Source organism: Scyliorhinus canicula, chromosome 7 (genome assembly GCF_902713615.1).
Source record: "Scyliorhinus canicula chromosome 7, sScyCan1.1, whole genome shotgun sequence".
Taxonomy (NCBI): domain Eukaryota; kingdom Metazoa; phylum Chordata; class Chondrichthyes; order Carcharhiniformes; family Scyliorhinidae; genus Scyliorhinus; species Scyliorhinus canicula.
Window position 1 is genome coordinate 58,498,070 of NC_052152.1, and position 12,377 is coordinate 58,510,446.

The following is a 12,377-nucleotide window of genomic DNA, read 5'->3' on the forward strand; positions in this document are numbered from 1 at the left end:
AACAGTGGAGAAGAAGCTGTTTTTGAGTCTGTTCGTGCATGTTCTCAGACTTCTGTATCTCCTGCCCGATGGAAGAAGTTGGAAAAATGAGTAAGTCGGGTGGGAGGGTTCTTTGTTGGGAAGGGATGGGAAGAGTGGGGCGGGGAAGGACGCAGAGCTTTGGAAGAGCATTGAGGAGGCCTAGAATATAGAGGTTACCAAGACAGCACTGGCATCATGAAATTGGCAGATAATAAAGGCATGGAAGAAGAGGTCAACATCAGATGAGTTGACAGTACATAATCCAACTGGTCGCCCGCTCGCCTACTACAACGTGCAACACAATAAAAGGTTTCAAAATGTCAAATATATCGCCAAATTAAGTTTTCCATTTGTCAAGAGGAGCACGGACTAACCCGTTGACAAGGTGCGAGTTGCCAAATTGGGTAGGGAAAAACCAGCCGCACGCGCTCTGCGCAGCTGCTGAGAGGGCTTGCCGGCTCACGCTTGCGCAGTGTTGGACCCGGTGGGGTGGGGGTGGGTTGGGCGAGCGGCTGCGGCGCGTGCGCAGAGGGAGCCTCCCGCGAGCTCGGTGCTGACGCAGCCAGAGTGCGGGCAGTCAGAGGAGCGGCCGCTGATTGGTGGCTTCCGTTCCGACCAACCGCCGCCTGAAAGCGAGCGGCGCACCGACAGGGGACGGGCCGACATCAACAGCAACGCTGCAGGGCTGGGAAGAAGTGCTAATATGGTCTGAAGAACGTCGGCGGTGATACACTTACAAAAAAAATCACACATTCTTTTAATTGCGAATAATTCCCGGGTCTTGGCCTGGGTTTTTAGGGAGCAGTTTACATCCAGAGAGGAGAAGCCTTGGACTGTGGATTATCGGGTTTTTAAACCAGTGAGAAAAGAGAAGGTGGGGTCGCCAGAAGGAGAAGAGCGCCGAGTGGGAGCCCAGCAGCCTGCTTTACCCGGCTGCTTCACTATCAATCAGTCTTCTCCTTTCACTGGCGCTGTCTGGAAATTCTCATTGTTTTTCTTTTCAGTGTGTGTTGAATTCCTTAACTGACCTGCACGGGAAACCGATTTCATCGATTCGCCCTCTTGGGGAGTTATTTTTCTACTTTGAAATCCCATTCTCAAAATTCTGATTTTAATTATCGACTATGGCCGACGACGACGTCCTGTTTGAAGATGTATATGAGCTGTGTGAAGTGATTGGCAAGTAAGTGTGTTTTATATATGTATATTTAAGTAGAAAATAAAACTGCAGCCCGAATGTGATGTCTTTCGGTTGTGGTTTCATTCGTGGATTTACAGGACAGGCCCTCCCTGTTTCCAATGGATTACAGGATAAGGCCGAGATGGGGTTTATTTAGTATTTTTGCATAATCTCTGAAATAAATCTGGAAATGAATTTGAACGAATAAAATTTAAAAATCAAAAAAATTCAGAAACCAATCGATATTAATTTTCTACCTTTTATTGTAAAAGCAGTTGATTGTGGACATTATTTACTTTTTAATATTTGAACTGAAATTGAAATATCGATACCGTTGCTGTGGCTGTGGTCTTTTGCATCTGAATGATCCAGTTCCACCTTTTGATGGAGCGGTGCATCAGGCGTTTATCTTCCTAGGAAGTAATGAGTAGCTTCGGTTACCCGCAAAACTCAGAAATTACACTCTGTCACCTGCATTAATGTGCTATATTATAATTCGATTCCGAAAGCTTATCAGTTAGCGTTATACGGAATGGTCCATTTTCATAAACCGAATTTGAGATGCGTTTTCATTGTCGTGAGGACAAAAAAGGCTCTTGTGAAGTAGTCGTCCTTATAGTGATTTTTCTGTAAAATTTTCATTGTTCATTTAAAATGTTTATCCGTGTTGACCGTCTTCCTTGCAGGCTGGGTCATTTGGTTATTTCTATTATCGACTATTCTGAAATAGCTGTGTAGGATATGGAGTATGCACGTTTATTGCCATCATACTCATTTTTGTACCTCATTTATCTTTATTTGTTCAGAAACTTATTGAAAAGTATTTACTTTTAATTATGTCCAAATAGTAGGATTGTTTTCTGTTTTCCTTGGCCTACTCCGAAGAGATGTAAAATGTTTTCATTGCTGTTATGTAATCAGAATGGTAATGTTGGTGAATATTTTCAGAAATCCATAATTGAAAGTATATTTTCAAGTGTTATGCTTCTTTATATGTTATCTTGGGAAAACTACATTTTTTATGACAAGCTTTTTTTGATGTAGTTCAAAGGATATCATTGCCTCTTTAAAGTACAATCTAAAGGTAACCCTTACGAAGCAAATTTTACTGAAGGCCCTCAATGCACAGTGTTAAAAACCTGAAAGGGTCAAGCTATCTCATGAAATTTTAAATGTTTTTTTTGTATGCTGCTGTATGTTTTTAAAAAAGTTATGTATAATTTGAACAATAACTGTTTCTAGAGCATGTGCAAGTGATTCATGTCTGTAATTTCATCTGAGATTATGTTGCAATCTTTTGATTTCTAAGCTTTATTTTATGGCATATGTAGCAAAAGCGTTTTGATTTTTGTTTGCAGTTCTAGAAAACTGATGTGACTTAATATTGTTGTGTGTGAATAGTTGAGAGGGTACCATCATAGATGTGGTATAAATATTTTGATATGGTCATGTCTCGACAAGAAGCAATGATATCTGTAATATTTTTGAAGCTGTGTTCCTGTGAAATGACATGACCAAATATAATGTATAAACAAAACAAATTGAGCAAATGCCTTTTGATTTGACAATCAGGACCATATTTACTAAGTTTGTCCTTCACAATTTTACACAGATTGCCTTTCAATGACCATATGGTACTGAGTGAAGCTATACTAATCAGTTTTACAGTACCTAATTTAGGTAGGGAAATGGGAAGGACTATAAAATTCTCATCCTTGTGTTCAAATCTCACCATTGTTTTATCACTGTTTCCGACCTCCTCTGGCTCTCAACCCTTGGAAATATGTGTTCTCTGAACTTTGGCCTCTTGTGCCTCTTCTCGGATCCCACAATTGGTGACCGTGCCTTCAGCCACCTGGACTGAGTTCTGAAATTTCTTCTTTGTATCTCCAATCTACTATTAAAGTTTAGGTCACGTATGTTAATCTTTGTTTTTTTTGTCAAAATCATGTGCCTGTGAAGTGCCTTGGAAAAAAATACTCCATTAAAGCTGCTATATAAAAGCATTTCTTGAGACGGTGATTTTTAAATAAACTCTTTTTTTTCAAACCTTTAACAATTTGAGTGTAGAAGGATTTTCAGCAAAAGTACATAGAAAAGATTGTGACATCAATTAATAGCCAGAATAGTCTTAGATCAGGCTGCAGCAGCACACCCTCTGGAATCTTTCAAGAATAAGTTAGATTCGGTGATGGGTGACTCTAGGCTTGCATAGAAAAACAACATAGATGGTTTGAAAGGCCTTACTCGTGCATACTCATTCTTGCTTGTCGACTGCAATAACAGAGTTGGATTTTTAAAAAGTGTTCATTTTGTCATAAAAGCAAAAAATGTGGGAAGTACTCAGCAAGTCAGGCAGCACCTGTGGAAGGAAAAGCAGAGTTAATATTGCAGGTTAATGACTTCTTAATCAGAGCTTGGAAAAGTTAGAAATGTAGTCATTTTGTTATAATGGATTTTGTTTAAAAAGAATTTGTTGCAACAGATGAAATGACACATTATGAATTTTTGTTAACTTTGAACCTGACCATACATTGGTTTGATACCCTTGACAGCAATTTATGGTGCTGACCTCTAGTTAATCCTTCTGAAACGTGAATGTACAAGTAGAATAACTTGCTATTTCATCCCAACAACGCCCCCTCTCCAAACTTGCAAACAAAAGTTTTGCTTACCTTGAATTGAAAAGAAGAGTAATAGCAAAAATATTATTTATTTAAAATAGTCAATCATAATGCTGATAAAACTCTTTTGTAGTGGGCAGGTGTATTACTGATTTGCATGGATTCAGATTCCAAATGTATGCTGGAGAGGGATTTCAACAAAAGGACACGGATAGCTAAGTGAGCAGCTACCAATAGCGGGGTGAAGGAAGTAGACATACAATCGAAAGATTGGAGAAGGAGAGCAATGAGCACAGAGTGATGGATCAGTGAGATTTCCTGCAGAATTGTGGTTTGAACAAAAGAACAAAGAAAAGTACGGAACAGGTCCTTCGGCCCTCCAAGCCCATGCCGACCATGCTGCCCGTCTAAACTAAAATCTTCTACACTTCCTAGGTTCGTATCCCTCTATTCCCATCCAATTCATGTATTTGTCAAGATGCCCCTTAAATGCCAATATCACCCCTACTTCCTCCACCGGCAATGAGTTCCAGGCACCCACTACCCTCTTGTGTACAAAAAAAACCTTGCCTTGTACATCTCCTCTAAACCTTGCACCGCGCACTTTAAACCTATGCCCCCTAGTAATTGACCCCTCTACCCTCGGGAAAAGTCTATGACTATCCACTCTGTCTATGCCCCTCATAATTTTGTAGACCTCTATCAGGTCACCCCTCAACCTCCGTCGTTCCAGTGAAAACAAACCGAGTTTATTCAACCGCTCCTCTTAGCTAATGTCCTCCATGCCAGGCAACATCCTGGTAAATCTCTTCTGCACCCTGTCTAAAGCCTCCACATCCTCTGGTAGTGTGGCAACCAGAATTGAACACTATAGTCCAAGTGTGGCTTAACTAAGGTTCTACAGAGCTGCCACATGACTTGCCAATTCTTATATACTCGATGCCCCGGCCAATGAAGGCAAGCATGCCATATGCCTTCTTGACTACCTTCTCCACCTGTGTTGCCCCTTTCAGTGACCTGTGGACCTATACACCTAGATCTCTCTGACTTTCAATACTCTTGAGGGTTCTACCGTTCGCTATATATTCCCTACCTGCATTAGACCTTCCAAAATGCATTACCTCACATTTGTCCGAATTAAACTCCATCTGCCATCTCTCTGCCCAAGTCTCCAAATGATCTAAATCCTGCTGTATCCTCTGACAGTCCTCATCGCTATCTACAATTCCACCAACCTTTTGTGTCATCTGTAAACTTGCTAATCGGACCGGTTACGTTTTCCTCCAAATCATTTATATATAAATATATACTACGAACAGCAAAGGTCCCTGCACTGATCCCTGCGGAACACCACTAGTCACAGTCCTCCAATTAGAAAAGCACCCTTCCATTGCTACTCTCTGCCTTCTATGACCTAGCCAGTTCTATATCCATCTTGCCAGCTCACCCCGATCCTGTGTGACTTCACCTTTTGTACCAGTCTACCATGAGGGACCTTGTCAAAGGCCATACTGAAGTCCATATAGACAACATTCACTGCCCTACCTGCATCAGTCATCTTTGTGACCTCTTCGAAAAACTCTATCAAGTTAGTGAGATACAACCTCCCCTTCACAAAACCATGCTGCCTCTCACTAATACATCCATTTGCTTCCAAATGGGAGTAGATCCTGTCTCGAAGAATTCTCTCCAGTAATTTCCCTACCACTGACGTAAGGCTCACCGGCCTGTAGCTCCCTGGATTATCCTTGCTACCCTTCTTAAACAAAGGAACAACACTGGCTATTCTCCAGTCCTCCGGGACATCACCTGAAGACAGTGAGGATCCAAAGATTTCTGTCAAGGCCTCGGCAATTTCCTCTCTAGCCTCCTTCAGTATTCTGGGGTCAGGCCTTGGGGACTTGTCTACCTTTTATACTTTTCACTGTACCTCTGTACACGTGACAATAAACAAATCCAATCCAATCCTTAATATTTTTCAAGATGCCTAACACCTCGTCTTTCTGGATCTCCATGTGACCCAGGCTATCTACACACCCTTCTCCAGACTCAACATCCACCAATTCCTTCTCTTTGGTGAATACTGATGCAAAGTATTCATTTAGTACCTCGCTCATTTCCACTGGCTCCACACATTGATTCCCTTGCCTATCCTTCAGTGGGCCAACCAGAGGGCTATCCTCTTGCTTTTTATGTACGTGTAAAAAGCCTTGGGATTTTCCTTAACCCTATTTGCCAATGACTTTTCATGACCCCTTTTAGCCCTCCTGACTCCTTGCTTAAGTTCCTTCCTACTTTCCTTATATTCCACACATGCTTTGTCTGTTCCCAGCCTTCTAGCCCTGACAAATACCTCCTTTTTCTTTTCGACGAGGCCTACAATATCTCGTTATCCAAGGTTCCCAAAATTTGCCGCATTTATCCTTCTTCTGCACAGGAACATGCCGGTCCTGAATTCCTTTCAACTGACATTTGAAAGCCTCCCACATGTCGGATGTTGATTTACCCTCAAACATCCGCTCCCAATCTCGGATCTTCAGTTCCCGCCTAATATTGTTATAATTAGCCTTCCTCCAATTTAGCACATTCACCCGAGGACCACTCTTCTCCTTGTCCACCAGCATTTTGGATACCGAGAAAATTAAGGGACATGGGGCAGGTGGAACTGAGGTAGAAGATCAGTTATGATCATGTAGAACTGTAGAGTAGGCTCGATTGGCCAAAAGGCCTGTTGCACTAATTTCTTTTGATAAAATATGGGTAGCACATTTTCGGCTGCTGTGACGTTTATGGAGGATGGGGGGTTGGCCAGGAGATCACTGGTTAGTTGAGTTGGAAGTAACAAAAGTATGGAAATGGATGAGGTGGACAATATCACAGATACGTGCATAGATGATCTTTCTGATATAAATTACTCCGCAATAACCTGCTCTCTGTTGCTGAGTTTGGGTTGTGCCAGGGCCTTCCAAACGGGGACAAAATAGCTGAACTCTAAGTGAGATGAGAGTAACTGCTCTTGATGTCAAAGCAGCATTTGACCAAGTTATAGCATCAAGGAGCCCTAGCAAAATTAGCATGAGCGGCACGGTAGCATAGTGGTTAGCACATTTGCTTCACAGCTCCAGGATCCCAGGTTCGATTCACTGCTTGGGTCATTGTCTATGTGGAGTCTGCATGTTTTCCCGTATGTGTGGGTTTCTTCCGGGTGCTCCAAGATGTGCACGTTAGGTGGATTGGCCATGCTAAATTGCCCTTTGTGTCCAAAATTGCCCTTCGTGCTGGATGGGGTTACTGGGTTATGGAGATAGGGTGGAGGCGTGGGCCTGGGTAGGGTGCCCTTTGCAAAAGCCGATACAAATGCGATGGGCTGAATGGCCTCCTCTGCACTGTAACTTCTATGATTCTGTATCTGCGTGGGTTTCCTCTGGCTGCTCCGGTTTCCTCCCACAAATCCTGAAAGACGTGTTAGGTGAATTGGATATTCTAAATTCTCCCTCTGTACCTGAACAGGCGGCGAAATATGGCGACTAGGAGCTTTTCACAGTAACTTCATTGCTCTGTTAATGTGGGCCTACTTGTGACTACAGATTATTATTATTATTATTTATTATTATCAATGGGAATCAGGGGGCAAACTCTCCACTGGTTGGAGTCATACCATAAAGGAAAATGGTTGTGGTAATTGAGGGACAATCATCTCAGTCCCAGGAATTCACTGCAGAAGTTCCTCGGGGTTAGTGTCCGAGACCCCAACCACCTTCAGCTGTCTCTTCCCACCAAGATTCTGTGTAGTAGCTAACCATACTAACTAACCATAAGTGCCAAGAACTTGAAGGAGTCATTTGTTCAGAAATTAATGCAGAATCCAAATTATGCTAAGATAGGATAATTGAGGTACAAGAGGGAAGAACTTGTATTTATTAAATTATTGTCAGAGTGATAGAAACAGCATAAACACATGAGAATTTATTGCGTCCATTGAAACTGTGCTGGTTCTAGCGCTACGTTGGCGCAATCTACATCAATGCTGCTGTACCCTTTATTTATTTTCTATATAATTATCTGAGTGTACCTTAAATGCAGAGGCTGGTGTGATTTCAGTCGTGACTTGTAACCCATATATTTTAGTAACATCTTGCACAAATAAAATCCTTCCAAAAAGTGTTTATAGTCTTCAATTACCCAGTTACTTATTTACTGACCAGTGATTTGCCACTTACTCTGCCAAAGCAGTTCTTTGAATGATTGCCCCTTTCTCCCCCACCCTTTAAATATTCCAGCTCCAATAAAACTTTTCAAATATCTAATTGTAATTATATCCACTAACCCCTGGTTACATGTGTACCAACCACCCTGTTCCTCTATGTCATTGTGAATTTTACTATTTGGAATATATAACCATTCTTTGTTCCAAAATTTACCACTTCAATTATCGGCATTTGCTGTTTATCTTCCCACTCTTATTTGTTTGACTTGTAATTTCCTGCATTCTTCATCACAATTTGCTATGCTGTCTAATTTGATTACAACTTTTTTATCTATGCCCATGTCTCCATCATATTTGAGTATGGGGAATGACATTTCCGAACATTGATTCTGGGCATGTCACTTGCTGTATCCTTCCAATCCAAGAAATTCATTTTTCATGTTCTTTGCTTCTATTCTTCTGACATCATTTATCCAGGTTGTTATTTTGTATTTAACATCATTTTTTTTACAAAAGGTCTTTGTTATGCCTTTGTTTCGGTTACTGTGTGGAGTTTATACATGCAGTTTACACGTTTTCCCCTCATCAGCGTAGGTTTCTTCCGGATGCTCCGGTTTCCTCCCACAGTCCTCCTACAAGATTAGGCAGATTGGCCATGCTAAACAGCCTCTTGATGTCCAAAGATGTGCAGGTTAAGTTACGGGGATAGGATGGGGAGTAGACACAAGTTTTGGTGGGTCGGTGCAAACTCAATGGACCAAATGGCATCCTTCTGCACTGTAGGCTTCTATATGGTAGTTAATAATTTTTGAGAATCCAAATGCACCATCCTCGCTGCTTCTCACGATTATTCACCTTGTGGTGTGACTTGTGGACAAAAACCTTCGGAACTGTCTGTCCCTGCATCAGTATTTTCTGCTGGTCTCAGGCTTTTTCTCATTTCTTTCACGTTTGGTTTTCCTCTTTTTTTTCCTCTCTACACCTCTGTCTTGTTATCTCTCTTTCATCTTCCTGACCTTTGCAATTCTTGCCTCAGTTTGTTTTGCCATCTGTGTGTATTTTCCTTTCTTTTCTCATGCCTCAGGCTTGCGACTTGAGTGATTTATTCAATTGTAGCTTTTACCTTTTTGCTGGATCGGAATTGGATGGGGCTTACAGAATGACATGACCTGTTTTGCCAAAGGCCAGTCTGGTTATTGACCGTTAAAAAAACCTTGTGGGTTTTATGTGCTCTCCCTAAGATGTGCATGCACTGGGATATTTTTTTTGATCGGTGAGATGGAAAGCCTTTTTCAGTTTTTGTGGTTCACAGTGGATTGAGTATTCTTTTCCTGCAAATGTTCAGAATTTGAACAAAAAAAATCTTACATGGGTACATGTTGCATGTACTTGTGTTACTGGACTAATGACCCAAAGACACAAGTTCAATTCCCACAATAGCAGCTTGGGAATTTAAGTAAATAAATCTGTGGTAAAAATCTAGTATCAGTACGCAGAAGGACTAGACCATTCAGCCCCTCGGAGCTGCACTGCCACTTCATAAGCTTGATGTGGAGATGCCGGCATTGGATTGTGGTGGGCACAGTAAGAAGTCATACAACACCAGGTTAAAGTCCAACAGTTTATCTGGAATCACTAGCTGATGAAGGAGCTGCGCTCCAAAAGCTAGTGATTCTAAATAAACCTATTGGACCGTTACCTGGTGTTTGAAGATTTCTTGCTGGACTTCATAAGCTGATCTGGTTGTAACCTCAAATCTGCACCCCACTTACCCCCTTGCTTACCAATAATCTGTGCAACTCTGCCGTAGAAATCATGACCATTGTTGTCATTAAACCCCATCTGGTTCATGAAATTCCTTTATTAAAAGAAAATCCGATGTCCTTGCCCATATGATCCACATATGGCAAACTGCAACAAATAGGTCTTAAGAATAAGACCGGATGCACCAACCACCAATGTTATACAATTTAGCATGACAAAGATGCACCTAGCCCTCCTGACTAACGTTTAGGGACTTGTGTCAAATTTTGAAAGCTGTTCCACAGACCAGTCAAACAATCTGACATAGAAATACTTCAAATTTACTGGAACAAATGCTTGCTGTCTCTTATTTGTTTAACCATATTTTTCAAAAAAGAGCATAAACTTTGCCCTGAATTAGTATGTCTCAAAATTTCCACACCTCTGGTGTTAGGCTAACAAGCCTATATTTGTTAGGTGTATCCCTCCTTCCTTTTTTAAACAGGGGTATAATATTTCCAACCTTCACTCCAGTGGCATCAATCCCATATAAAATAAGGATTGGAAGATTGTGGATAGAGCAATTGCAGTTTCCCCATGAACTTTCCTCAGCAACCTATTATGCAGCCTGTGTGGACTGGTTGGTTTTCTTTCTTTGAGCCCGGCCAACTGTGTCGCCTCTTCTATCAATTTTTAATCCTACATGACTGCAGAGTTTTGCTACTAGGAGTCTACCTTTTCGATCTGGGGCATGTCGTGAACCTCGAGAAAATAGGTCCAGTTTGTTGCTTTCTAGTTTTATAAAGGTTTAACATCACCTATACTTGTTTACCTCATATAAGATGCGTATCTGGCACATGGAATACTATACACTTTTTTTCCCATTCTCCTACCACCCACCTTGCAATCATGCCTAGCATCTGAAATATACATCAGTCAACTTGGTTTGAGAGGGAAAACAGCGATGTATATTCAACTGGCTCCAGATGCTACATGAATAGCGATTCAACCAGTGACAATTCAAAACTCTATTAAGTTCACCATTAACTAGGAGTCTGGCGTCACTACCAACAAAATGCTCTAATCTTGGAAAAAGGCAACGTGCTACTTACTGTAAAAGAGAACTTTGCCAGGAGACTCAAAATATATGCTGTGTAATCAAAATACACAATTGCACCAATATGTAAACTAGTTTAAATGTGACTAAACATTTTAATCTGTGCAAAATACAATGTGTATTTCTAATTTAATATTTATAGTAGAAATCTAGTGTTGGGAACCAAATATTAATTGTAACTTAATTTAATAAGTATTTATTTTAAATGAGTTAATTGGTGCTAGAAATGTCAGTCGGTGTGGCAAAGTACTTTAGTTGTGAGATGTGGGAGATCCGTGACACTTCCAGCGATCTGGACAGCTACATCTGCAGGAAGTGTACCCAATTGCAGCTCCTCACAGATCATGTGGATCGGTTAGAGCAGCAATCGGATGCACTTAGGAACATGCAGGTGGTGGAAAGCGCCAACGACAGGTGTTTTAGAGATGTGGTCATGCCCAAGGTGCAGACAGATAGATGGGTGACCGCTAGATGGGGAAGGCAGTCAGTGCAGGAATCCACTGTGGCTGACCCTCTCTCTAACAAGTGTACCCTTTTGGATACTGTTGGGAGGGGGGCATCCAGGGAAAACAGCAGCAGGCAGAGCAGTGGCTCCCTGGCTGGCTCTGTTGTTCAGCAGGGACGGTCAAAGCGCAGAAGAGCAATAGTTATAGGGAATTCTATAGTCGGAGGCACAGATAGGTGCCGTTCTGGATGTGAAAGCGACTCCAGGATTGTATGTTGTCTTCCTGGTTCCAGGGTCAAGGATATCTCTGAGCAGACAAGGGGCATTCTGAAGGGGGAGGATGATCAGGCAAAGGTCATGGTACACTGTAGTACCAATGATATAGGTAGAAAGAGGGAGGAGGTCTTGCAGCAAGAATTCAGGTCGTAGACCAAAAAGAAGGACCTCTTGGGTTGTAATATCTGCATTACTCCCAGTGCAAGTACAGAAATAGGAGACTAGCGCAGATGAATGCGTAGCTCACGAGTTGGTGCAGGAGGGAAGGTTTTAGATTCTTGGACCACTGGGACAGTTTCTGGGAAAGTGGGAGCTGTACAAGTAGGATAGTCTACATCTGAGCCAGAGCTGACTAACATCCTTACCAGCGGGTTTGCTAGTGTTGTCGGGAGGAGTTTAAACTAATTCAGCAGGGGGAGGGGGACACAGACTGTTAGTAGAATAGGAACACAGCATAACACAGAAAAGCAATCGAGTGAGAGGGAATAGATAGATAGAGATAGAGAAATACAGCACAGAACAGGCCCTTCAGCCCACGAGGTTGTGCCAAACTTTTATCTTGGGTTGATGGGATTGGATTTGTTTATTGTCACGTGTACCGAGGTAAAGTGAAAAGTATTTTTCTGCAAGCAGCTCAACAGATCGTTAGAGAAGGGAATTAAACAAAATTCAAGAAAATACATGAGAATACATAATAGGGCAACACAAGATATACAATGTAACTACATAAGCATTGGCATCGGTTGAAGCATACAGAGTGTAGT

At 41.7% G+C, this 12,377-nt stretch overlaps 1 protein-coding gene across 16 annotated transcripts in view; it reads left to right on the top strand.

Moving 5' to 3' along the window:
- Positions 1–579: 579 nt before the first annotated feature.
- Positions 580–12,377, top strand: part of caska (calcium/calmodulin-dependent serine protein kinase a) — a 740,678-nt gene continuing 728,880 nt past the window's right edge. For 7 of the 16 annotated variants that reach the window (XM_038802091.1, XM_038802094.1, XM_038802092.1 and 4 more), the window contains exon 1: positions 582–1,204. In XM_038802091.1, the coding sequence (XP_038658019.1) occupies positions 1,146–1,204 (59 nt within the window). In that variant the 5' untranslated portion in view covers positions 582–1,145. Of the gene's footprint in view, positions 1,205–12,377 lie in introns of all 16 variants that reach the window. The other 9 variants (XM_038802096.1, XM_038802099.1, XM_038802100.1 and 6 more) reach the window with 3 other exon arrangements.